This window comes from Balearica regulorum, chromosome 10 (assembly GCF_011004875.1).
Source record: "Balearica regulorum gibbericeps isolate bBalReg1 chromosome 10, bBalReg1.pri, whole genome shotgun sequence".
NCBI lineage: Eukaryota > Metazoa > Chordata > Aves > Gruiformes > Gruidae > Balearica > Balearica regulorum.
In genome coordinates this window covers 10548872-10575901 of record NC_046193.1, presented here as the reverse complement: position 1 = coordinate 10575901, position 27030 = coordinate 10548872, and the positions used below count along the sequence as shown (strand labels likewise).

The following is a 27030-nucleotide window of genomic DNA, read 5'->3' as shown; positions in this document are numbered from 1 at the left end:
AGGGTAAAGGTGTCCAACCGTCAGCCTGTGGGATGTTTCCACGCGACTCCTGACTGATGCTCAGCCTTGCGTAGGACATGATGCAGGACATGCCTACTCATTACTTAGCGATAACCTTGTCCAGGTGCTGTTCACTGACATGCCAAATAGGAAAAGAAAATTGTGATTGTTTGCCTACGGCATGTTGCCTGTGGAATTTCCCCCACACCAGCACCCTCCTAAAGCACGAGTGAAGGTGGGCAATCGCTCTCCAGGGCAGGGTTCCTCTGTCTGGAGCCCCCCGAAAAAGGAGAGCGATGGCCTTCCTCAAAGCGAGCCGCACAAGCCAAGCCAGCGCTTGTTCAGCGCTCGGAACCGCGGCGAGCACGGGGCGCGCAGTGCGTGGGCGAGGCAGAAGGGATGAAACGCAGGGGGGCGCTGCGAGGGCGCCGAGTCCGCCCGTGCCTTCCCTGGCAGGCCGCGGGGGGGAGCGCCGCGCCTACCGCTCCCCCGCCGTAATGGTTTGGACTCTCCGGCGCAGGCCGCCCCCTCTGCTCTGGTGCCCGCTTGGGCTCTCCCGCTTCAGGCGGCTCCAGTCCCCGAGGGAGCGCGGAGGGGGCGGGGTGCCGCGCCAGCGGTCACGTGGCTCCCCGCGGCGGGGCCGGGGCTGAGGCCGGAGCCGGCGGCTGGGCGGCGCGGGGCCGGCAGCGCCATGTCGCTGCGGGAGCGGAGCCCGGGCGGCGCCGTCGAAGCCGGGGAGGACGCGGCGGCGGCGGCGGCGCTGCTGGCGGAGCCAGATGGGCCGGACCGGTGTTTGTCGCTGCTGCCGTGGGACCGTTTCTCGGCCTGGCTGCACTGCGTGTGCGTGGTGGGCTTCGACCTGGAGCTGGGCCAGGCCGTGGAGGTACGTGAGGCGGCGGGAGCGCGGTGGGCGCTTTGGCTTCGGCGCTGTGCGGGGCGTCTCGGCCGGCTTGTGGGCACCGTTCTCTCCGAGGGCGGGCGGCTCTGCGGCAGGGCCCCGCCGGAATCGGGCACTTCCTCTGGTGCCGGTGTTGCACAGCGGTGGGGGAAGCTCGGCGGTGTTTTGAGAGAAATGTGATTGTGCAAAATCCCAAAAAAGGCCGAGGGGAGGGAGTCCGCCTCGGCGGGGTCGGGCGCGGCGTGTGGGGAGAGCGGGAGGGAGCGTTCTGTGGGAAAGCCTTTGGTAGCGACAGCTGTCACGGAGCGTGAGGTGAGTTTAAGCGTTTTCAAGCAACTGTGTTCATTATGCTGGTTGTCACGTCAGTGTGCCGTTGTGAATGGGTTTCATCTCCTGCCAGGATTTGTATTAAACCCATCATCGGCTTTCTCTGTGTACGAAGAGCGCTAATTTCCATAGCATCTAGATGTTAAAGATTTTAAAAGAGTATAATAATAGTGTGATTGCAAGTAGTCTTCCTGATTAACAGTGTTCTCCGGATCGCAAAGGTGTGCAAATACACTATCTAAATGTTGGAAGCGTTTTCCTTGCACCATTAAATTAACGTCAAACTGTGACAATGCGTTAGTGACACTGCCAGAAACTGGAGGGTTTTTTAACTCCCTGCTGCTCTTTGCCATTTTGTGCAACAGGCAAACATCTATGAAATTGCATGGTGGAACTGTGTTAGGGAACTGGTTGGGCTGAAAAATAAACTAGAAGGAATAACTATCATTTGGATTGGTTTCACATCCTGTTTCACCATATCCACCATATGACTGTGCAACAAACAATTGATATGCAGGGAGAAATGTCTTTTTCATTTGGGGTGGTTGTTGTTATTAAAGTGGTGCTAGCATAAACGTGTGGCAGACTGGCTTAAAATTCAACCAAGCTAGCTATTACAATATTTAAAATACATAATTGATATGCATTGTTGGCTGCAAGAGAAGTGCAAATAAGAAACCAGCATACTGTGCTGGTTTTCAAAGCAATATTTGCTTGATGTTATAAATTGTTAGCAACAAAGACAAGCATTTCTTTATAACCTGTGACTTAAGCAGATAATGTACTGGGTGGCTGAGGGGAGCACAGAGTAGCTTTGCAAACAACTCTGCTAACAGTCCCATTAATTTTAGTTGAATGGACAAAAAAAAAATGAAACTTAAAATGTCTACATGACTAAGGCCTGAGTTTTCTCGATTATGTTGCTGCAGGAAGAATAATTAGCTTTTCACTTTAATTGGAATTCTTAACAATTAAGTTACTTAACAGTACAGAATATTAAAAGACGCAGAAATGCAAAGCAAGCTTTTCTATTGTTGCACACCCACGCACAAGATGATGTTTTCTTTCTTTCTTGGAAACTCCTTAGACAGAAAAAAGCAGCACCTTGCCGAAATGAGCAATTCTAGAAGAAAGTTCTGGTTTTGAGGGGAAGAGTTCTCAAGTAGTTATGAAGTTATATTTCCTCCAATAATAACACTTTTCAAGTTACTTTTTTTTTTCACTTACAAATTTAAGCACATGTTTTTATAATAAAATTTATATTTATGACACGGGATTTGTTGTAACACTGGAATTCATTTTACAGAAAATTAGTCTTTTGGGCATTTTTGTTTGTTTTCTATCCAGCAAATTAGATTATTATTTCAGGGGGATGGGGTAGAGCATACATGAAAAGGACATTTAGATTATGGAGGCAAACATTTGGGAACTAGGAAGTGATGGTCTCCATTAATTCTGCATCTTTGTGTCTCCCATGCAGTCTTACCTTTCCTGTTTGCTTTTGATAGGCACCTTCATCTTAACACTGTCTGGTGATGAACAGCAGACATAGCAGTAGCTCACAGGAGTGATGTGTGTGCCCTTTTCTGTAAGGTTGTTCAGAATACTGTGAAATCTGGTAAAACTTCACCTGGGCTGTGCTTATTTTCATTATCACCGCATCATTCTGACATGGCCATCCATGCAGGTCAGAAAGGCTGGGTGGATGTGAGAGGATAGATGTAACAGTTACAACTGGTTTTACTCCTCTTCCTTTGACTTGTGGGAAGATAGACCAGCTAGTGAGGAAAAGGAGTACGAAGTCAAGTCTGCTCTGTACTCCGTTCATCTGGCTAGATGCAGATCATTTCAGCATCGTTCAACTGCTGAGTTATGTTTCAACGTACTGCTTAGCACAAGATAGCATAGGAAAATGTTAAGAGATTAAAAAAGAAAGGTGATACTAGGTTTACTAAATGCAGTATCAGGTGTTCAGCCCATATATCTACTTATAGCTTTAGTTATACTAATGGTATGCTATATGCCTGGACATCATTTGATAGAGGACTGAGGGAAAAAATAAATGAATTGGGGCCTTTATAGCCAGAGAGCAGAAAGCCTGCTTAGTCAGAGATCAGCCAGTGGAGATATTTGTTGTTTTCTATGGAATAGGATAGTGTTATATTTATCAGGAGATATATTTACTTACCTTTTGCCGAACAAGATTAAATTAGATAACTGGATGTTAGTGGTATGGTAAGATGAGGACTCTAGGCTAAGTCAGTGTTCTTGTGTTGAACTTCTGTTCTTAGAGAAGTTCCCCTCTATGAAAGCATTGAAACCTTTGAAACGTAATCTTTGAATTTATGTTTGATTTCCTTTGCTTACAATCTAGCCACCCATTCCAGTACTTCTGAGCGGGTTTTTGCGCAGCTTTGAAGTTGAAATTTAAGAATTGCAGATTTGTCCTCTTTCCTGTATATTATTTTCTCACTTACTTGCCTAATCACTGATTTTGTACATCCAGTTTGTTGGTTTTTTTAAATTATGATGCTTCCATATCTTACATTATGTTGCATCGTTTTTGGCTTCTCCGCTGTACAAACATTATCCAAATATACTTTTTTCTGTTGGTACAATGTAATGGCTTTTTGAGTGTGTTCCTTGAGCTTTCACAGTTCCCAGCTCTCATTTGGGGCCAACTTTCATCTTCTAAGAGTTAGTATTAATATAGAGGGTGTTTTGTGATTGAATTTCAACTACTCCCACCTAACTATGCATTGCAACAGATTTCAGACAATACTGTGTTGTTGGCTTTCTATGGAATCATCTACTGCATCTTGTATGTACAGGTTAAATCTAAAGGATGTAATCTTGAGACCTGTTGGGCCAAAAATCTCAAGTACTCTGAATTTTTTTTACTGTAGCTGTATGGTTTCCAACTGGCATCCGGAATACCTTGCAAAGATGCATAATCAAGTTAGCTTAAAAGCACATGAAAAATAAGAACAGAGGTGTAATATTAATAGCTTACCATTGAAAATGGCCTAAGGCTAGGCAGGTATTTGAGGGTTGTATCATAAAAATATGTAATAGAAGCTTACTGTTTATACCCAGTTTATTTTCAAATAAAATAATACCTTTTTCCTGTAGGTAATATATCCTCCGCATTCAAAACTCACAGATAAAGAGGTAAGCCATGGTTGCTGTATTAGTATATCATTTGGTTTTAGTTTAATAATTTCAGGAAATATAATGGCACTTTTTTTTTTCTTCTTTTCCCACCCTGTAGAAGACCAATATTTGCTATTTGTCTTTTCCCGATTCTAATTCAGGTAAGTGCTTCCTTCATTCTCTAGTAAGTCTGTTGTTGGATTAAGCTATGTTAAAAAAGATAGAATTTGACAGTATAAATGCATGGTTTTATATTAAATGCTCATATGAATATCTTAATACTACATTACAGAAAAGTTGCACATAAGGTTAAATATAAAACTGTAGCTGTCTATATTGCGGTAAGGTTGGAGAACTCTTTTTTTTTTTTTTATTTTCTGTAAATGAAATATCAGGAATGTGAATGTGTAAGACCTTCCAGATGACAGACATACAGCTCATAGAATCATAGAATGGTTTGGGTTGGAAGGGACCTTAAAGATCATCTAGTTCCAACCCCCCTGCTGCGGGCAGGGACACCCTCCACTAGACCACGTTGTGCAAAGCCTCATCCAACCTGGTCTTATTCTGATGCTTCAGAATACTTTGCAAGTAAAGAATGAACATCTTAATCTTGCTTTTAAAGAAAATAATAGTATTCTTGTTGTAGAGAGAAGTGTAGGCACAGAATTTGGATGGTTTAATAAAGTAAATGGAAGGGATAGGGAACCATCTTCTCATAAAGGAGTAAAAGTGTATTTTCTAAATTCATAAGGGTGAAACTGACTTTTAAATTCAAAAATATTTAGAAAGAACAGTTGTGAAGGAAAAACCTAGGCTATGTTGTATCTTCTCTTTTCTTGATGCTTCTGTTACTGTGTGTAATCCTGCTCGCTAAATTCTTCTTTAATCTAAACTTCTACTGTTCTGCTGCCAAAGAGAAGTCGGGGGCATGTGGCTGATGATTTGGACTGCCTGCAAAATGATATGGCAGAAGTACAAACACTTTCTTTCATATGTATTTCTTTACAAAAGTCAAAAACCTGTAGTAACAAACTTGTCCCTATAACTGCTCTTACTCTGTGTTTTCAGTTGCTCTGCAACATAACAACTCATATGGGGTTATGCAGATGTGTGCTTTTAACATGTGTGTGAGCTCTCCCTTAGTAATTTTACAAAATATCTTGGCTAGTTTTTCCCCTTTATCTTATTGTCATTAAAATGAAGGTATTTTCCCTGTTCTAGAAATCCTGTATGTAAATAGGGGAAGAGCTTCTTTCTATTATTGAAAGATGAGTTAACTGTATCTTATTAGTCTCATTGTCAATGGTTATTAATCTGTCCAACCTTCAAAAGGTATATTGAAGATACAAAATAATGCGTTAAAAAAACAAACAGCCTTTGTTTCTATTTGGTTTGTTTTTTGTTTTTTTTTCAAATAGGTGTGATAGTAAAGTTATTTTAGGCAGAATAGATACATGTAAGGAGGGTTTACTTTAGGCAGGAAATAAATGCCACCTTTTTGCTTTTTATGATATTCCTGTTAAGAACTTGTAGGTTCTTGATAGTTTTTGGTAGGCTGCAGTTTCAAATGATGTAGAGGTATTACCTACGTAAAACCTGCATTCTAGAAATTAGCAGGGAGTGTATACTATCTGTTACAATTTATTTTTTCGTCATAGGCCATAATATAAAAAGGAAAGCTTTGTGTAATATAGCAGTGAAGGAAGTTGTTAGCTTGCAGCTAAATTTGAGATCTGTCTTTCCTAGGTTTTCATGGCTCAAAAGCTTAATTGAACCTTTTTTTTTTTCTTATACAACTACAGATAGATATCATTCTAGGACTTGTAGTGGCTGTGAATTTATGGGAAAAATGGATTTAACCAGGTACTAAATCATGACTCTCTTTGTGTTTTTTAAGCTAAGTTTCCTAGTACCATTATCTTTAAAATAATGCTTTTGCCTTTTCTACGTGGATAGTTGAAGAAAGAACAGGCATTTACTGATCTTTTCAAATTCTACATACCGGAATAGCTTGTTACACAAGAAGACATCATACTCTGAATGATACTTCAACATATTAATTATTAAGGGTAATTTACTTTTAGGTTTTCTGTGTATAATTTTTTTTAATAGGTAGGATGGTGGCTTTTTTGCTTTGGATGAAGGGAACTAGCTATGAAAACTTGGAGCAAATATTTAGTGCTTTGTTATTGGCACGTGCTGTGTTTATTCTTGTTATGATTGGATCCATATTGCTATACACTTGCTTTAGTTACCTGTTTGAATTGGATGGTTATCCCATCATACAATGTTTTGCTACTTTTGGTTTTGTCTTAGTGCATTGTGGGTTTCCTGCTACAACTTCGAGGGGTTCTAAGACTCAGACCTGAATGCTCTGAACACATCAGTATTAATCTACACTGCCAGTTGCAGAGCCAGTGAGTTTTACTGCGGGTTTGGGCTGTCTGTGGTTGCAGTAGCAGTATGTAGGTGGCTGAAAGAGAAGATGAAATTGAGTTTTTAAGTCTGAAGAATAGTTATCTGGAGAGTGGAGCTCTACCTTTCTGTTAAGTCAGTTGGCACTGGCTGATGTAAGACAGGACAGCTGTAAAGAGTTCAGATGATCAGTAGTGAGTTGATGATTATTTTCCTGGAGGTCTTTGCAAGTGACTGTAAAAAGCTGTAAGAGCAAAGTGCTAATGAAGAAGTTAGGTTCAGTATGGTGAAGCAAGTGTCCTTTGCCAGCTGGAAACTTACGGCTATAATAGTAGCTGTAAGTTTAATAGTAGATTGATTTTTATAGTCGCTTACATGATGTTTACTTTGTTATGGTGAAGATAGCCTGCTCACCACAGGTTGGCAATGCTCAAGAGGTTGTCTTTCCATTGACTGTGTTCATGTTAATAACACAGCATTCCAAAGGGGCTTTTTTTACAAGTTTGCTAGAATGAGTAAGGTACCTGCATGTTCTTAAGATTCTAGCAGTTCTGCTTATCATCATTCGCCTGAACAGCACATTCTCTTCAACTTACATAGCTTCTACTTGAACTAAAGGATTTTTGGAGCTTCTTCTCTTTTAACACCAGACAACATTTGCAATGACAAGAATGCAGCCATGACAGCATCAGTGATACAAGTTCTGATACTTCAGTTCCACCTGTGGTGGGTTGACCCTGACTGGGGACCAGGTGCCTACCAGAGCCGCTCTATCACTCCCCTCTTCAGTAAGGCAGGGAGGGGAGAAAAAGTACAACAAAAAGCTTATGTGTCGAGATAAGGACAGGGAGAGATCATTCACTAATTATCGTCACGAGGAAAACAGAGGAAACTTAGAGAGGGAATTCATCTAATTTATTACTAAGCAAAACAGAGTAGAGAAATGAGAAATAAAATCAAATCTTAAAACACCTCCCCCCACGCCTCCCATCTTCCCAGGCTCAACTTCACTCCTGGCTTCAACCTCCGCCTCCCCCAATGGCACAGGGGGACGGGGAATGGGGGTTGTGGTCAGTTCATCACACGTTGTTTCTGCTGCTTCTTCATCCTCAGGGGGAGGACTCCTCTCATCATTCCCCTGCTCCAGCATGGAGAAAGTTTCTTTGATATCTGCTAGAAACTTAGCCCAAATTTAATTTCAGAGTACAAATAGTCAATATACTTAGTTATATTTTTCTTTCAGAAATTAATTTTTATAGAAATTAAGGGGAAACTTCACTCCTTGGGAGTATTACTGGGAACTAATACTCTGTTTCACGCTGTTTTCTGCTACTAGTTTTGCAAATTTAAAAAATACCAAGTCTTAGGCCTGCACATGGAGTTATAAGAAATTAGCATAATAGGCTCTTACGGTATGACTTACGTATGAGCTGTTTGGTATCAAAAAAAGGTTAAGTGCAGTCATTCAACGGAGAAATGACGTGGTTAAGATAATCAGAACTATACAGGCAGACCAATAAAATGCGTAATAACAGTAGGAGGACAGCCATTAGTAGAGCTGTTTAAGGACATGACAGGCTAATAAACTTGCTGTGAGGCAGAGTGACTTTTTTTCTTGTTGCAGGTAAGCTATTTATTGTTACCAAAGATGCCAAATTGTTTACTTATAAAAATATAAATATATAAATGGCCGCAATAGCAGTGCAAGATAAATTTTACCTCATTGGCTATAGACAAGTCCTCATGTTAAACAAGGCTCAAACTCAGAATACTGTCTATTTGTTCTTCATCTCTTCCCTCTATGTAGGTTGTCTTGGGGACACACAGTTTTGTTTTAGATTTCGACGGTCTCCTGGAAGGAAGGTCTCATTGTGTTGTGTTCTGGACCAATTGGACAGAGATCTACCAGTTTACTTAAAGGTTGGAAATAAGAAAAAAATGAAGTTAATTTCTTCTGGGTAATGTTAATTTATGGGTCTTTGTGCTTAAATTTAATGCTTCAAAAACAAAATCTTCAAACTGGATGTCCTGAAAGACAAAGCTCAGCAAATGTTTTTTGTAGCATGTCATTATCATAATAATTAACTAATAATTAGTTCCATTAACTATTCTTTAAGTTTTTTTATCACGAGTTTTGGACTGCAAGAAATTAAATTGATGAGCAGACCTATTTTACTGCTGACTAGAAACCTGTAGATCAAATTGTAAAAACCATTACCTTATGGGTAATCTGAAGTGCTCTATAACTTAAAAAAAATATGTTGAGATATTTCTCTCTCTTTCCACCCTTCATTTTTTTGAAGATGGAGCAGTTATCTAAAGGAGATAGTGGCCAAAAAGTTGTTCCCAGCATGTCTTTAACTATGCTAGTGGGAGTCCGATTCTCAAATTCTATTTAGTTCTGTTTATGTGGCAAATACTTGAATTTCTCTTTGTAGGAAGGATGAAGCTGATGTTTTATCTTTGACGTGTGAAAGCATGCTTCCTTAATACTCCAAGAATTTTTTATAAAACTAATACTTTGAAAGAGTAGTTCTTATCTTTTCAAGTCAGGGCTTTAAGGTTTTTAACTTCTAAAATCCTTTTAGAGCTACTTTGCAAAATTATGACTGTTGATTTATTCCTCAGGAAATGAATTCTATTTTTGTTTTCATGGTGTGTCAGGAGAATGTAGATATAAAAATAGTAAATTCAGAAAGCACAGCTGTTTCTACACACTGGTGTTTTCTTTTTGAAGTACTTATGACTCTGTTTATTGGCTTTTTTTTAATGCTTCTAGTTTGTTGTATCTAATCAACTTTGGATCTTGCAGGGAAATAAGGTTTTAAAATGCATATAGAATGCTTCAGAAGGAAGGGCAGTGTCAGGTTGTTGTATTGAATTCTTTCCTTTCATTTGCAGAAAGATCCGGCATATTACTATGGCTATGTATATTTCAGACAAGTTCGAGACAAATCATTAAAAAGAGGCTACTTTCAGAAGGTAATTTCATTTCTTTTAGAAAAATATTAATTCGGAAATTAATCATTTTTCAGTGACCTCAAAGGAGCAGCAGGAGTATCTTGCTCTCTGAACTAAATTCTTTGTTGATTTGTTGGTCTATTTTTACATTAGCTATGGTGTGTTCCAGCTGCACAGTCAGAATTTTTTTTGTTGTTTTAAAAACAAAAAAGTTGGGAACTTTTGAAGTTGTTTGTTTGCAGTTGCCTATAGTCAAATGCATGATTGGCTTGCATGTGTGAGAAAAATCACACTTGACATTCTCTGGGGATAGCCAGTAGAACTGAGGGAAAGTGTTAACTTAAAATTATAATTTTGTTTTGTTACTCTTTATTCCAGTCGCTGGTCCTCATCAGCAAACTACCGTATGTCCATCTCTTTCGCACCATCCTTAAGCAAATAGCACCAGAATATTTTGAAAAAAGTGAAGCTTTCCTGGAAGCAGGTAGTGGTACTATTATGTTGTTCTGGAAGAGCTCCTATAATATCACATGTTTCTTTTGGAGAAATAACAAACACCACTGTCGCATTCTAGTCTGTATTTCTGTCGTCTTGCAGGGTAGAGGGTTGAAACCGTAGTAAACTGACTTGATTTCTAGATCACTGAACAAAGCTGATCTGTGGTTGGACTCGATGTTCTTAAAGGTCTTTTCCAACCTAAATAATTCCATTACTCTAATTTTGGATACTCCATGGGAGAGTTGAAGCTCCCCCCTAAAGAAACATCTAGGATTTCATTGTATGTTTCAGGACCAGCTGTTCAGCACAAGTAGTTGATGGCAATTCTTAATTTGCGCTCTTCACAAATTGAGTCCTTTTGGGCATTCTGACAACTTCTGTTAAGCAACTGTACAAATGTCATCTTGAGTGCAGGGGTTTTTTAATGTGGTTTTATTTGGGTTTTGGTGTTGTGATTTTGTTTTGGGTTTTTTGTTTGGTTGTTTGGGTTTTGGTTTTTTTGACCAAAGAGAAGAAGCAACAGAGCAGCACTGATAACAGGTACTTCAGCCTTACTGTAGAACTTTGACAGCCAGAGAGGGCCAAATGGGAAAGTTACTTGCTCTTTGCCTGGAGGTACTCTGTCTGCCCTGTACAAATCTGTGTCTTTGTGCTTTCACTGCACAACAATCTGTGGAAACCATTCTTGATGAAGGAACTGTATTTTTTAATAACCTACAGATAAACAGGTTTTTGTGACAGGTTGTATTATGAACAAAATCAGGTCTGCAGAAATCACTAGAATTAGTAATTATATTCATAATTGTTTACAACAAAATGCTGAAAAACTTTCTAGCCAAGCTAGAAAGGTAGCTTTTCCCTCAACTACTTATGTTTATCTGTTCTACAGTAGCTAATATGCATAATAGAATCTCAGAATAGTTTGGATTGGAAGGGACCTTAAAGATCATCTAGTTCCAACCCCCCTGCCATGGACTGAACCCTCCACTAGACCAGGTTGCCCAAAGCCCCATCCAACCTGGCCTTGAACACTTCCAGGGATGAGGCTCCACAACCTCTCTGGGCAACCTGTTCCAATGTCTCACCACCCTCACAGGGAAGAATTTCTTCCTAATATCTAATCTAAGTCTCCCCTCTTTCAGCTTAAGGCCATTCCCCCTTGTCCTGTCGCTATGTGCCCTTGTAAACAGTCCCTCTCCAGCTTTCCTGTAGCCCCTTTAGGTACTGGAAGGCTGCTCTAAGGTCTCCCCAGAGCCTTCTCTTCTCCAGGCTGAACAAGCCCAACTTTCTCAGCCTGTCTTCATAGCAGAAGTGCTCCAGCCCTCTGACTCTCTTTGTGGTCCTCCTCTGGACTAGCTCCAGCTGTGTGTTCTTTGTAAAGTTTCTTAATATTTTCTTTCATGGTTTTTCATATAACGTTTCTTCAACTAATTGCAAGTCTATTTGCTACAAAAAAATTGAAGACAAGGATACTGTTTTCTTTAAATTAAAACCTCTATAGTTCTAATGAAATAATACATTAAGAATGTCAAAAAGGCTGTAAAATGTCTTTAGAGTATACAGGGATTAAGAGATAAGTAGAACTGTTGTGGGCTGTCGGCACTAATTTAAAATTGCAATGTGCACAAAGGTGACTACAATATCATGGGTTATAGCACATATAAACTAGTTCTAAATTATACTCTTTTTTTTTTTTTCTTTTAAGTTTGTAGCGATGTTGATCATTGGCCACCACCAGTTCCAGGGAAAATACTACATTTGCCTATTATGGGTATTATAATGAAGGTAAATACTCTGCTTATTTTTCTCTGGGGGTGTTTTCTCCTCCATTTAGTGTGTAGGTACTCACCGTATTCTGCCTCATTTTCAGTGTCTCATACTTAGAACAGGAATAAATGTGTATTCCACTCGGAGTGAAGGTCCAGAAGTCTTGATTAGGTTCCTTGATTGGGACAAGGAGGGGAGGATCCTTTATGGTGTGCAGGTTAATATGTAATTTTTGTAGATATTAAAAAGAGGTGTTTTAGTACAGCTGCTAATTGCAGTGTCTGTATTATCCCTCTGGAATATGCATTCTAGGAGAATTTAATGCTAATTATATTTGTTAAACATTAAGTAACACTTCAAAATACTGAGAGTTAAGTTCCAGTCAAGCAAATTAAATATATTAATGAAAATCATTCTTGTTCCTGAAGTTTGACAAGTAGAAATCTTTTTTGGCCCACACACCAGAAATTAATTTCTTGGTCTGTTGGTAATTTTCAATGAAAGTGAAATATGTCTCAAGAAAGCTATTAAAGAAGTTATGTCTAGTGCATGGGGAGGAACTGTAGAGGTTAAATGATGGCTAAGAATTAGGCCTCTGGGAGCCATAGCATCTTCATATGAAATGCACTTAAATGGATTTGATGGATCCAGAGGTTACAGTTGGAAGTACGTTCTTAGTAGGTACTCTCAAGTTTATGGCTAGATGCGTGTGCATCACCAGGGAGAGGAAGGAGAAGTTTCTGAAGCTGTTCTGAACACACAAATTCAAAAAAGCAGTGTTCTGGATGCTGGATGATAATTATGAATGTCAGATATGTCTTCTTTGGGTACTGCCTGCATTTATCTCATCAGTAATTCTTATCCATGAGAGCTGAAATTGCATTCCTAAACTGAGTGAAGCCATAATCACCATCCTGAGTGGTATTGTCCCTGGTTTTCACTGTTTGAACAGTTGGTTTTAATTGTGTATAAATTACATCCATTTGTGCACATCAGCTCCAAGATGATTAAATTTGTAGTACTCAAGACTTACAGATGCAGACTGAGATCAGAAAAAGTTATTTATATTGTTCAGTATATTTGGATTCTGCCTCATACCCACCAGGATATCTGATGGTTTAGGAGAAGATTTTTTCTAAAAGTAATTCTGTACCACCTTAAAACTCCATAACCTTATTTCAGATCATTCTCTCCAACATTTTTAATGTATTTTCATTGAAATTATCATAATAGTTGTGACTAATGTTTATCAGTAGTCTTTTTTTAACAGTATAATTTTCATATTCTAGTATTTAATTTTTAATGTAATACTACATAATATTGCATATTGATTCCTGTAGCAATGATCCATAGTCTTCACCTAGGTTTTCATTGTTAGGTGGATGTTCTGTAGAGTAAGTTAAGCATCATACTGTAGTATATCTTTAAATGTTACATCTTGTCTGTAAGTCAGCATTTTAAGTCTCTGTTGAATTCAATACAAAGAAAAAAGTCTGTCTTTTTCTTTCAAAGTTGCGGATTCCAACATATCGTGACAAGCCCGGAACAACGCCAATAGTACAGAATATGCACCAGGTAGAGATTAGATACTTCTATTGAATATAACCGCAAGAAAAAGCTCAATACCTGCCTTCATTCTTTTCCTTTAAACTTGATTATAAAAGATTGGTAGCCAATCCTCGTATAGTTTGATAATAACGAAATCCACAGTCTTTGAAACTTTGAGTGGAGGAGCCTAGAGTTGGATTCTTCATAGAAAAGGCATTCTAACCCAGTTACCCAAGTACTTTAGGAGAGGATTGTCCAGCTCCTGAAAAAAGATAGTTGGCTGACAAAACTACTGAACGTGAACATCCTTTTAATGGGTGAAACTAGACTAAACTTTTTGAGGATGAAAACAGAATTAAAAATCTTTAGCCATAGAAGGTGGATATAAAACAAATCTGTATGTGCCTTCCTGTGCTGCGTGGCTGTTCTTTAAAACAGCTTTAGTATTTTGTATCTTTGCTGGACTGAAAGTCGCATGCCTCTAAGTAGTATGTGTGTGTTGGGAGAAATCTTGCTTTTAGCACACAGTAATAGTTTTGGAGATAATGTAGTACATACTGCAGTAGTACAGTAGTAGTAGATAATTAGGGTACATACCATCTACTGTCTGTAAGCATTTAAGGGAAACTATTTCATTTAACACCCAGGTGTTCTGATGACTAAAAACCAAGCATTGCGATGTCTTTTAGGCAGATGCTCAGATCTCTATGGCTTTACCGACTGTTCACGAAGTAGATCTTTTCAGGTAGGAGTTTGGACTGATTTATTCTTAGTTGTGAATTACCACAAATCAAATATTTGAGTGTTCCATAACACATAGAGCTTACAAGCTAACATTTATCAATATTGGTATTAATATTCTTTTTCTGTAAAGCTGGCTAAAAACAATTCAGACAACATGCAGTCTGAAACTGCAGTAAATAAGCAAGTTTATTAAATGCTCCATTTTACAAGAATATTTTATATTTTTCAAATGACTGTTAAATACTACTGCAAACTTCCTTTTTATCCAGTTCTTAATTGAATACATATTTCTTCTAGTTAAGTTTGTTAAAATATCTCAATCTGGTTTTTAGGTGTTTCTGTCCAGTGTTCTTTCACATTCAGATGCTTTGGGAACTAGTATTGCTAGGAGAACCACTCGTCGTCATGGCACCATCACCATCTGAATCTTCAGAAACCGTGTTGGCACTTATTAGGTAAATATAGCTGAGCTTCCTACCTAATGACTAAGTGAGTCATTGTAGGTGTCAGCTGAGTGCAACTTCATTTGATTTGAATGTAACAAAGCATTACAAATTTTAATTTGCTTGTTTCTTTCATGAGATTTTGCACTGTATACATACAACAAGCTTATCCTCTTTCTACCTTGCAGTTGTATTTCACCATTAAAGTACTGCAGTGATTTCAGGCCATACTTTACCATACATGACAGTGAATTCAAAGAATATACAACTCGCACACAAGCCCCGTAAGTAAATCAAACTTTGTTGCAAAGATGTTGCTCAAAGCCACTCGTAACCATAGATCTGTTTTAAGATACTGCTTAACTATTCTGAGTTTCTATCATTAGAGAATACATTTAGCCTCCTTATTTAGGGTACTTGTCTACAGAATAAGGAGAACCGCAAATATGAAAGCGGGAGAAAGTTTTGCTTTCAGTAAGGGTTTGTCTATGCAATACCGGCTCCGTAGTAGCTCTTGGGAAATTGTTCTGTATTTGGTTTTGGTTTTTAAGCAATTCCTAAACAAATTGACTTCTAGAATTCAGCATCCATACGGTTGTTTATAAAGTTAATCCAATTGGTGTCCTAGTTGAGACAAAAATTTAAAAAGTAAATACCTCTTCACTAAATTAATTAGAAACAATGTTGTAAATAATTTAGAAATTAAGATTATTTTTTAAGAGCATAAGTCTGCAAAAACAATGCTGTTTGAAGCTGCTTTAAGGACACATTTTCCTCTTTTTTTTTTTTTAATTATCCCACTCTTATTTTGAGAGCATATACCTCCAATATTTCTTATTATACATTATTTAAATGCAACTTGATTTGGGAATGGAGTGCCTGTGTTAGATTCACTGATCTTTTTGTAAACAATTTTTTTTTAATGTCTGACCAGGCAGTGGTTGTTGTGTTGGGTTTTTTGTTTGTTTTGTTGGCTTTTTTTACTGTATTTTTCCTCTCAATGAAAATTACTGCCAGAGATACAGCAGTGGAAAAACATACAAACATAGGCATTATGTTTCCCACGGAATACAATCTGAATGGTCATGCAGTATGTAATTTAATTTCTAAAAATAATTCCGTGAAGAATTTGGTTAAACTTTAGTAACCCATGTTTAAAAATTATATTTGTTGCTCTGTAGCAAAATAGAAAGGTTGTTCAGTATGGATGTTAGTGTTTGAAATAGATCTAGAATTGCTGTGGCTTTCTTAGAGAAAACAAAAAAAAATTGGAAAGATTGGAAATAAGCTTTTAAAGCAGTGGCTCTAAGAAGGGGAAGAATCCAGATAATGCAGATTCTGTGTGTTTTATTATGTTCAGCAAGAGAGGAGCAAGGAGTATTTTTCATCTTGATGTTCTAATTTATTGTGCCGTTTCAGAAATTACTTCAGTGGTTTAAAATCAGAATTGGGTCTGGTAAATATGATAGATTAAGGCTTCTAAAAGTGACAAGGTAGCTTAACACATCTTGCTATTATATCAGCAGTAAGCAGCAAAACAAGATTCCTCATGATTTGTTACCAGTTTACCTTGATGTGGAGAATTACTATTTTTGTGTGTGTGTGTATAAATGAAAGCCTTACTTGACTTTAACCCTCAGTCTTTAACCCTCCAGTTAGTGAGAGAATGTCAGTTTGTGTAATTGGTCCAAAACAATTGTGTGTAAAACTTGCTTTTTGGTTCACACAGAATAGGCATGAGACGTTACAGTAGTTGTGTTAAGTTAGGCTAGACTTGACCCATTCCTAGGGAGAAGGAGGGTGCCTATTGTTTGGGTTCTTTAGAGACTCAGTTTGTTTCTTACATTGATTCCTATCACATGATCATGAAAAAAACATAAGATAAAACATCATAAATTGATTTTTTCAGAGTACAACAAAGGAATTTTTTGAGACCTTTTTATGGACACTCGTCTTTATCATTGTTTTGGAAAAGAGACTGTAAATCATGTATGGTAACACTGAAAAAACAGGAACAACATTTGCAAATCCCAGTGAATTTAAATCAGTAATGCAAATGAGTTTAACAGGATTATAGAAACAACAAAAAATAAACTATTCAAATGAGTGGGGAAAAATATATAATATCTGGAATAAAGTGTTTTCAGGTGAGCATACCTGTACAGCAGTAGATCTCTGAAGAAGTGAATTTTCTGGTGAAGGCTGAGTCAGTGACAAACAAGAGAAGACTTCTGAGAAACTGATACAATTTCGTGCTGCTCATTCTAAGATGGAACGGGGAGATGAAAATTGCTAGTCCCATAGCCCAGACATTATATAAGCTACAGAGCTGTGTGATCAGATTTTTAACATATCTGTGAATGCCTAATGAGTGTGTGCGCCTGTATATATAGTTACAGTTAGCAAGCGGAGGGAGGAATGAAAGTCAGAAATGTTTGTATGTTAACATAAAAATTGATGCCAATTGCTACCATGATATAGCTGGAAGAACTGAATAAAAACTTAGGCTACTTGTTGATTCCCCCCCCCCCCCCCTTGCCTTGAGAAACAGGAAACTTGGCAGCTCCAGTGAGGCTTGCGGTTACACTCTTAAAAGCTAACTCTTGCCTGTAATGTGGATAGCAGTCACTATTTTGAAAAAATGTTCATATTTCATCATATTAGTGCTATAAATCCCAAATTCTGCAGCCCTATGCTGTAGCAGTGGCCCTATGCTCTTACTGCCTCTTGTTCTCTGGGTGCCCCTATGTATCCTAGAAGCCAGATTCTAAGCACAGAACAGACAGAAAAATCTCACAGGTTGTGAGCTTGAGCATGATGCTATTAATATGCTTGTACTTCAGAACTTGATAACTGCTTTTTAACAAAGAACTAAAATGTTGGAAAGGCAATAGGATATTAAATGTCTCTTTTCTTAACTATGCCATCTGAGCAGCAGCTCTGCTGAGAAGTCTCATGCAAACAGCAGTGATGTTGACATGCACATTGCAGTACTGAGAGTTTGTTATAATCAAACCTTGAAAAGTAGCAATTTATCTTTCAAATGAGTCAGACTCCTGCTCATTTAAAAAAAAAAAAAAATCAGGTAATAAATCAGACAATACCTTGTTCTCATCATTGCAAATGGGCAGAATTTAGCCAAGACATTGTTACTTTTATTCTCCACTACCATTTTTACTTTCAGATATATCTGTCTTGCTATCTTCTAAAACTTAAAAATTTTGATAAGCATACTGTGCAACTTAATGTAACTCGTAAATACAAAAGGAAAATAATTTCAAGTTAAGAATTAAAGTTGACCGTTTGTATTTGTTAAGACAGAAGCTCTTACTGTGATATTTTAAACATTATCATTATTTTTCTAGACCATCTGTCATTCTAGGGGTGACGAATCCTTTTTTTGCTAAAACACTTCAGCACTGGCCTCACATTATCCGAATTGGAGATATTAAACTTCCAGGTAAGGTACAAGTGTCTTCTACAGTCTTGTGCAACAAGATCTAACTCTGTGCTTATTTTTTTATAAACATATGCCATTTAGTTCAATTAATTTAGTTTAATTCTAACCAGATCTTCATGGATGTAAATCGTCAAGTGAAATTAGGCTCTTGAGTACTGTATGTCCTGTATTGTCAAATCTAGTATGGTAGTACTGTTAGTAATAATGTTTTACCTTTTGCACAATCCAGTTTTTGTGTCTCTACCATTAAGGTATTAAAATGAGAAACATCACTTATTACTGATGTTAATTTTAGGATAAGTAGAATGTAATACATCAATGATAGCAAATGCAGAGAAAGTAAAACCCATGTGAAGGCGAAGGTTGAATGTTACAATAATATAAAAAGTAGTTTGACAGTATTTTGATAATATATTTCTAATCTGGCAATATTCCAGTAATTACTAATTTTTCAGGTTGGGTGATTTCCTTACACATTTGAGCAGAATTTTAATGTAATCTTTGGATAACATGTCAATTGCTAGCCTGTAATAAAGTACTGCAGTACTCTGATGTGAAATGCTTAGTCAGGAACTTCCAGATATGTATCTGTCTGCCTTGCCTTTAGAAATTTAAATTTTATTTCTTTAGGGACTAAAAGAGGGTTTGTGATTTTTATTTATTTTTTAAATTTTTCCTTTTCTTCCCACTCTGCAGTTTCAGTGGCAATTTATACTATTATCTTTTCGGAAGTCGAGCATCCAGCTAGATCTAAGAGGAAGGTTCTGCTGAGGCTGCAAGACTGTTAACAGGGTGTAGGGTGTCTGGCTGGAGAAAGATATATTTGAAAAACAAAACAAAAAAAACTTAGTTTGGCCTATGGAAAAAGGAGACTTTAATTTTCTTACAAAACTTAGTCCATGGCTACTGTTTTAATTTCTTATATACAGTTTTTATTTTGGCCAAGGTACAAAAGATTTGTACCTGAAAGTATTTACCCTATGGGGAACAAAGGAAGATGCAATAAAACTTGAAATTAATGAAACAGTCGTTTACGGCTATATAGTCAGTATTTTTCTTTGGCTGCTTTGATTCAGAAGGTCATCCTTTCGGGGGTTTTGTTTGGGAACCCTTATATAAAGTGAAAAACCTATAAGCTGTTGTTCATGTGTTTACTGGATGTTTCTGGATACTTGTCGGTGTTTCTAATGCCTCTTACAATATTAGATAGTCTTCTAAATGAAAGTAGCTGTTTCTAAAAATCAGTGGAACATATAGCACATTTAACTGTAGTATCTAGTAAAAGGGATGGGGATTTCAAGTAAGGTGGCTTTAAATGTTTTGGCAGGTGAAGTTCCAAAGCAGGTGAAAGTGAAAAAACTGAAGAACCTAAAAACTTTGGACTCCAAACCTGGTAATAAGTTGCTTCAGAGTTTAATTACCAGTATTTTAATTTTTAAAAGCATACTCCCTTTTTCCTTTGGCTATATGCTGCTTTTTTTCTTCAGGTGTTTATACCTCTTACAAGCCATACTTGAACAAAGATGAAGAAATTGTTAAACAGTTACAAAAGGTAATACTGCAAATCTCAACGGAAATTGTTTTGTGTACTTTTGTACGGTGTTTTCATTTAAGGTTGAGCTCTGTCTATGTAACTGAAATTAAATTGGGTTCTGATTCCTTTGCCCAAATTCAAAACTGAATAGATAGATACACACCCTCATTGTAGAATGGCTGTGTTAGCAGTTTCTATAACAACATGAATGGTAGAACTCAAGAAGTTCGCTTAATAATTTAGAGAATTGATTAGTTCATCTGTTTTGGGTTTTCCACCATCTGCCATCCCCCTCTAGTCTCTTTGAGTCTAGAAATCTCATGCGTGAGGTGTGTAAGAATCAGAGCTTCCAAACTTTTAACTGATTTGCACAAGTTTGTTCATAGAAATTTTTCTTTCCTTGAATTTCTTTACATGAAAATAAAAAAATCAGCAATTAAAGGAATGAGTATCTGTGCAAAAGGACTTCACGCTATTGCTTTCCTTTTGTGGTTCAGGGTAGGGGGTGCTATGTGTAAGCTTACAGCAAATGAATACTGAAATAAATATGAATACTGGAATAAATATTCTTAAAAAACAACCCCAAAACTACTTACATATTTTGGGGTTAACAGACTTATTGTGATATTTTATTTCTTTTTTTAAGGGTGTCCAACAGAAACGTCCTACAGAAGCACAGAGTGTGATTCTTCGGCGGTATTTTTTGGAATTGACAGAAAGTTTCATTATTCCATTAGTGAGTTCTTAGACTAATGGGGCTTTTTACATATGTAATATGGAGTAGCTTTTTTGGCATTAGCCTGACTAAGTCCAGTAGGCAGTAACTAGCAGTGTACCCCTGGGGTCAGTACCGGGACCAGTAACATTCAACATCTTCACTAGTGTGTAGCGTCAGCAAGTTTGGTGGTGGTACAAAACTGGGAGGAGTGGCTGATACACCAGAGGGTCATGCTGCTGTTTGGTGGGACCTCAACAGGCTGGAGAAACGGGCTGACAGGAACCTCATGCAGTTGAGCAATGAGAAATGCAGTCCTGCACTTGGGGAGGAGTAAACCTGTGCAGCAGTATATACTGGGGACTGCCAGGCTGGGAAGCAGCTTTGCAGGAGAGGATCTGGGGGTCTTCATGGACATGAAATTGAACTTCAGCCCGCAATATGCCCTTGAAGCAAAGAAGGACCAGGTGATGGCCTTCATCAACCAAAAAGGTTCTGTGTGAAGTTAAGTCATTTCTCTGGGCAAGTGGCTAAAATTGGGAAGTGATACCTCAGGCATTGGATGTTTGTGTATCAGCTGCCCCATTCAGAGCTCTCTGAACACTTTTTGTGGATGACTGGAACTTTTCATCATTTTAGAGCATACATGATCAGGCCCAATTTCTGTCTGCAAGAATTGGGACATCTGTAGACACTTACTTGTCCTTGGGTGTTAATGATTAGAGGAGTTTTTCCTTAAAATTTGTCTTTTTTCTGTTCTTTTGAGACAAGATGGACATGTAGGGTGAATCTAAAACCTTTTCTTGGGATTCCCCTCCATCTTGCTCCAACTTTCACTTCAAGCAAGAAACTCAATATGTTTTCTGTTACAAATCTTAAATTTACAGGGTGATATCACCCTTTACATTCTCTGCCACAGGAAAAGTATATGGAGGGGTCTTTTGTTTTTTCAAAAGATAGAACTAGACTTCTCATAATGTTATCGAAGTTGATCGTGTTCACAGATCAGAATGTATGGTCATTTGCGTACAAACACTTTCAAAATATATAGCAGCTTGTATTGATGTGCTTGTGTGAGCTGGCAAGGCAGAGCTGTCTCCAGTCATCAGACATTAAGCTTTAGCAGTGGCCTTTCTGATAAATGTCTCCGCTAGTCATAGGTTAGGTAGCCAGCTGGGGCTCTAGCTGCGCGTTTGCCAAGCGTTGCTGCTGTAGAGATGCCCACAGCTAATACAGCATTTTGTAGGTTAGTTCTATATTTAATGCTTGTATGAGGGGCTCTGAAAATCACTCTGAAAACCTCCCAAATACTTGATACAAAGTGGGATTACTGTTTGGAATCATCCATGTTATGAAGGTACCTGTGGGCTGTCACCAAAGAAAAGGGAGATTATTTCCTAGTCACTGGAATTCAGGATATATATATTCCGCGTATACATTTGCTTCCTGCCCTCCTTTCCCTCAGGTCCGTCTTGAATCTTGCTGATGTAAAGTTCTGTAGTTGGGAAATACAAATGGTACTAGATAAGCTCCTCCTTATGCTCTCATGTGGTAAATATGCACGACCTCACCCTGTACCAATACTTAGAAAAGAAAATGCTGTGGTCACAAGTGATAAGTAAGTAAACATACACGTGGACTGTGTATCTTTAATACTGGTTGCACAAACAACCTTTCTTTTTCCTTTCCTTAGGAACGTTATGTGGCAAGCCTGATGCCTTTGCAAAAATGCATATCACCATGGAAGGTAAGGAAATATAATTTGAATGAGTTGAAAAGTGGTGATTAGAGGAAACAGTTATGATATGCCAATGATTTTTTTTCTTTATCCATAGAGTCCACCACAGTTGAGGCAGTTTAGCCAAGATGACTTCATGAAGACACTGGAAAAAGCAGGACCACAGCTCACATCAGGTTTAAAAGGAGACTGGATAGGACTTTACAGGTAATTTCTTTCATCAACGTAAAAAATTAAATTATATCAGTGAAGACAAATCATTAATATGAATGCTTTTTTCCTGAACAAACTTACTATCAGCAGTAATTTGACTAAGACTTACTTTTAGAATATATGCTGTAATAGGAATTGATAGTGTTTAGTATACTTCACTCACTTAAATCTGTTTCTCTGTAACCTGTTAACGGTTTTCATAAGATGCTACTAACACTACAAGTCTCTGTATACCAGTATTATTTGTGGTTTTATTTCTGGTTATAACTTGATTCCTCCTTCCAATCAAACACAAAGATAAAAATGAAGATATTTCAAACAGAGCCTTGCTTTCTTCCTGGCAAAATTCCTGATCTTTATTGTCTCTCAGACACCTTTTCTTTACATTTGTTTTCTCGATCCTTGTTTTGACTAATAGAAGCACCGGTTATACTCCACTTCAGAATATTACATTTTTTGAAAGTAAACAGAGAAAGGCTCCTAATACCTTCTTCAACCTCAAACATAATCACTTTACATTTGATGACGTAGAAAACAGTGTTATCGAAATTGTAATGAAAATATAAAATGTATTTTACTTCGGTGTTTTACCAGGCATTTTTTGAAATCGCCCAACTTTGATGGTTGGTTTAGGAGCCGGCAGAAAGAAATGACACAGAAGTTGGAGGCCCTTCATTTAGAAGCACTCTGTAATGAGGTTAGAAAAATGTGTGCTTATGGTTATATTTATAATATTTTTAATAAAAATATATTCTCCCTCAAGTCAGTTTTACTCCTGCTGTTTTCATTGGTTGAACATAAAAACATTGACAATTTAGTCAAATCTGATCTAGCAAAACATGAACTTGTTAACTGACTACAAGCTAGAACTATCATCATGAAAGAGAACAATATGAAATACAGTTCATTTTTATAACGACTATCATAATTTGTAAAATATCTTTAGTCCTTTTTTGGTTTGTTGTGTATTTTGAAATTGAATACACATCCCACTCCCCTCCCCCCCAAAAAAGCTTTTGCTCTTCCTTCCTTCTTTGGTGTTCCAACACATTTTTAGTTGTGATATAGTTTGTAGCTTTGAAGGTATAAACTCAGTGAGTACCATAGAAAATTGACAAGTAATTAGATATGGATAGTAAATAAGCCTACAACTGATCCATAGTAATTGGAAGCTGAGAAGTGAAATCTGTTTATTCATGTATATAACAAAATGCCACATAAATGATCTTGTGTTGTAAGATCCATTCTTTACTTAAGAAGCTGAAGTGGGTGTCAGTATAATTTGAGTTGGAACAGCTGATAAAGAAAGGTATTGCAAGAGGAGAAGAGATTGTACAGCTAAAGAGGGAATAGGAAGAACAGAAAAAGTCAACACCACAGCTTAAAAACAAATAAAAATTGTGCTGGTTATTTTTAAAAAGCCATTGAGTTTTAGCCTTTGCCTTGTCAATTCCCAAGCAGTACATTGTGGCAACCCAAATAGATTGTTCAAATAGAGCAGCCCAAGTAATTTGCAGGGCAACAGCCAGGTCAATTAGATCACCTAGAATCTATCCAACTATATTTGATGTTAATTTACTGCAAAGAAAATGGAATGTCACAGATTTATTGCTGACTCTGCTTCTTATTAGCTTTTTCTTTTAATCCAAGTGTTAACATCTTTCTGTACAAGAGCAAATGTCTTTAACAGGTAAATAGTACAGGGGTAGAGGAACAGAACTTCCATAACAAAATTCACATAATATATTTTACTAGTTATCAATTATGTGCTCTCCTTTAATGCCCAAGAAACAAGAAGTGCTGCCTGGCACTATTTTAATATTTCATTGTGCTGCCAGATCTGATTTGGTAAATAGTCACTGCCATTTTGCATTGTAGATGCTATTTTTGAAACTAAGCCTGTTTGGCATGATTTTTTTTTTAATTTGTTTGTATCGTGTTTGTGTCCTAGTCTCCTGTTTTGCTAAGTCCTGGGCAAACATGCAAATAAAGCAGATTTTGCAGCTCACAGTAGGGACAGTACATGAGTAAAATGACTTTAGTAAATAGCATGAGAATAAGGAAAAGGCCCATTCTGAACAGCAGGTGTAAATTAATACTAGTTTTGAAAATTATATATATTGCCCTAAATATGTCAATGCTTAATTTTTATTCTTTTAGAACTTGGTTTTCTGGAGTCAGAAGCATACTGAAGTAGAAACAGTGGATCTTGTCTTAAAGTTAAAGAATAAACTGGTAAGTAACTGAACTGAACATGGCTCAAATTAGCCTGACTTAACTAGATAAAAGTATTATATACTTGTGCTTACAAGTACTTAAATAAAAATATTCTTTAACATCCGTGTAGCTCAAGGAATCAGTCATTCAGGTTTTTAAAACAAAACCAGTTCATTTCAGCCATGACTGAAGAGTTAGCTAACTTCCCAACGTTGTTCAGCTATGTTGGAAGCATTGCGCTGATCTCGTTTTTTTAAAAAAAATAGTTGGAACTTAGTGACTTATCTGAGTGGGAACAAGGCTGAATCCTCAGGGAAACAGAAACCCAAACTTTCTTGTGATTACTGAAAGTCCAGATCGATGTTAGCTCATGCTGTTGTGTGGTGGTTGAGGAAAGCTGGTATTGTCCAAATCCTTACTCAGTCAGCAAATGAGGAATTGTTTTTCCAGATTCACTAATACGTCGCTTTGGTGTGTCTTAAGGTAAACTTGCATTTTTAGTAGAAATCCTGTTTTATTGTACCTTTGCAGTTGCAGGCTGACAGAGAACAGCTTCCCGTGAAAACTGACACACTGAAAAAGCTGCAGACACACATCAATGACATTATACTAGCACTTCCAGATGACTTACAGGACATCTTGCTCAAAACTGGCACAACGTGATTTCTACTGGGCCTTTTTTTGTGCAGAAAACAAAAGGCAAATGTAGTTTCACAGAAGACAGTGGCTTACCAACTTTGGAACACAGCTCTAAATAGTATATTAACACTACAAATGGACTGTACTAATAGTATAGCCCACTATACTGTTTTCATTTTTTTTTTCCACTTAAATACCAATGCAACTAAAGGAATTCCTGTGTCTAACGTTTGAAATAAGTGCTCTTAAAGAAAAATCTGTGGGCATATGAAACTATACCACAGTATAGGACCACGGTGCAGTGCTGGCATTGCAGAATGTTTTCCAATTGGTGCTGCTATACCCAGTCCTGGTAACTCAGGTATTGATCCTGTACTGTCCTGTGATGTAGTACCCAGTTGCTTTTCTTTCCTCTTTGTCTTTTAGTTTTCATCTAGTGATAAGCCCAACTGGTGTATTATGTGACTTGGTCAGAATACATTATAGTTGAGGTATTTTACTGGTAAATCATTGCTTTCAAAACAGTTTCAGGGGCAGCTGAAATAATTAGATCGGTTCTTAACTTTCTTCCTATTTCCTCCTTGCCATCTTTCCAAAACCATATTCATTTAGCATCTTTAAAGAAGAAAAGGCAGCTGACAAAAAATTTCCTGAACTCTCCTCCATTCAGTGTCAGTTGATTAGGGTGCTCTTACTCACATGCCTTAAATATAAAGTAATTGTATACTAATTGGTGGTTTTAAACTGCTGACATTCAGGATTTAAAGTGGATCACTAGTGTCAATGTAAGTATGCAGTATTCATCACAGGAAATAAACCCAGTGGTGTTCTAATATGGATTTTAAAATTGGTGATTTCAGTAGAATTAGCTGATACATAGTCTGTTTCAGTTGGAGATCATAGCAGTCAGCTTCTGATATAATTTTTTTTTAACTTTTTTTACTTATGTCAGAAGGGTGTTTGAGGAGGTAATGGGGCTGGAGGGAGAAGATGTTGGCTTCAGCTGAAAAAACCCTATGGAAAGGTCAAACTGTGGCAAGAAACAATTGTAGCATGAAATCATTCTCAGTATATGCATATAGCAGACATGCATAGAGTAATTTCCTCTTGCATATTAAGCAACAAGAATGTGATGTTTATCTTCTTGAACAAGTTTCAGTGGTATGTAAGAACTCAGCTGCTCCACATGCAGTGTTGTACTTTGACCAGTTTCAAGTAGAATAAACAATGCTATAGTGTACACACAGCATATACTTTTATATGACAAGCGGATCACAGTTATAAAAAAAAAAAATTAATCTGCTTTTAAGTGGTTGGATAGAATTTTAAAAAACTTAAGACATAATCCTGCTATAAGAATATGCTTTTGTATGATAAATATTTCATACCATCTTTCTAAAAATGTCTTATTTAGATATAAAGTGTCACAACGGTATTTTTATGAAAATATGTATTTTAATACTGTTATGGTTTGATACAATTATTCATGACCAAAAGTTTAGTGTATCTGTTATGTTGCTTAAACTATACCACTTCAGCATTAATTTCTAACTTGCAAATTTTTTTGCACACCCTGATGAATAGCATTTCTAATCCAGAAATTAAGTGGCCATTCTTATAGTAAATTATCTTAAATATTTAACCTGGAGCACTGTGTAGTTTCTTGGAACCATGTAAAGTGGTAACAACTATGATACCTATCACATGACTGCAAATATGTATTTTTTTAAAAGAAAATAAAGGGTTTGATTTTTATT

At 37.4% G+C, this 27030-nt stretch overlaps 1 protein-coding gene across 2 annotated transcripts; it reads left to right on the top strand.

Annotated features, from left to right (window-relative positions):
• The first annotated feature begins 603 nt into the window (after positions 1–603).
• On the top strand, positions 604–27028 carry DENND6A (DENN domain containing 6A). 2 transcript variants are annotated; one of them, XM_075762030.1, is made up of 20 exons: positions 605–883; positions 4358–4396; positions 4497–4539; positions 8604–8716; positions 9698–9778; positions 10136–10241; positions 11961–12040; positions 13535–13597; positions 14260–14315; positions 14647–14769; positions 14946–15041; positions 18123–18217; positions 19545–19610; positions 19705–19769; positions 20398–20487; positions 22160–22213; positions 22302–22411; positions 23012–23114; positions 24578–24652; positions 25166–27028. In XM_075762030.1, exons 1-20 carry the CDS (start codon positions 692–694, stop codon positions 25295–25297), a joined length of 1782 nt encoding a protein of 593 aa, XP_075618145.1. In that variant the 5' UTR covers positions 605–691; the 3' UTR covers positions 25298–27028. The 2 variants fall into 2 exon arrangements, with proteins under 2 accessions (XP_075618146.1, XP_075618145.1); XM_075762031.1 differs by lacking the exon at positions 13535–13597 and having other exon boundaries at positions 604–883.
• Positions 27029–27030: the final 2 nt, after the last annotated feature.

Excerpts from the sequence above, each read along its gene's own strand:
- DENND6A (XM_075762030.1), top strand. The coding sequence starts at position 692 with ATGTCGCTGCGGGAGCGGAGCCCGGGCGGCGCCGTCGAAGCCGGGGAG. Across the intron at positions 14,770-14,945 it reads ACCGTGTTGGCACTTATTAG|TTGTATTTCACCATTAAAGT; the intron begins GTAAATATAGCT and ends TCTACCTTGCAG. Across the intron at positions 20,488-22,159 it reads AAAGTTTCATTATTCCATTA|GAACGTTATGTGGCAAGCCT; the intron begins GTGAGTTCTTAG and ends TCCTTTCCTTAG.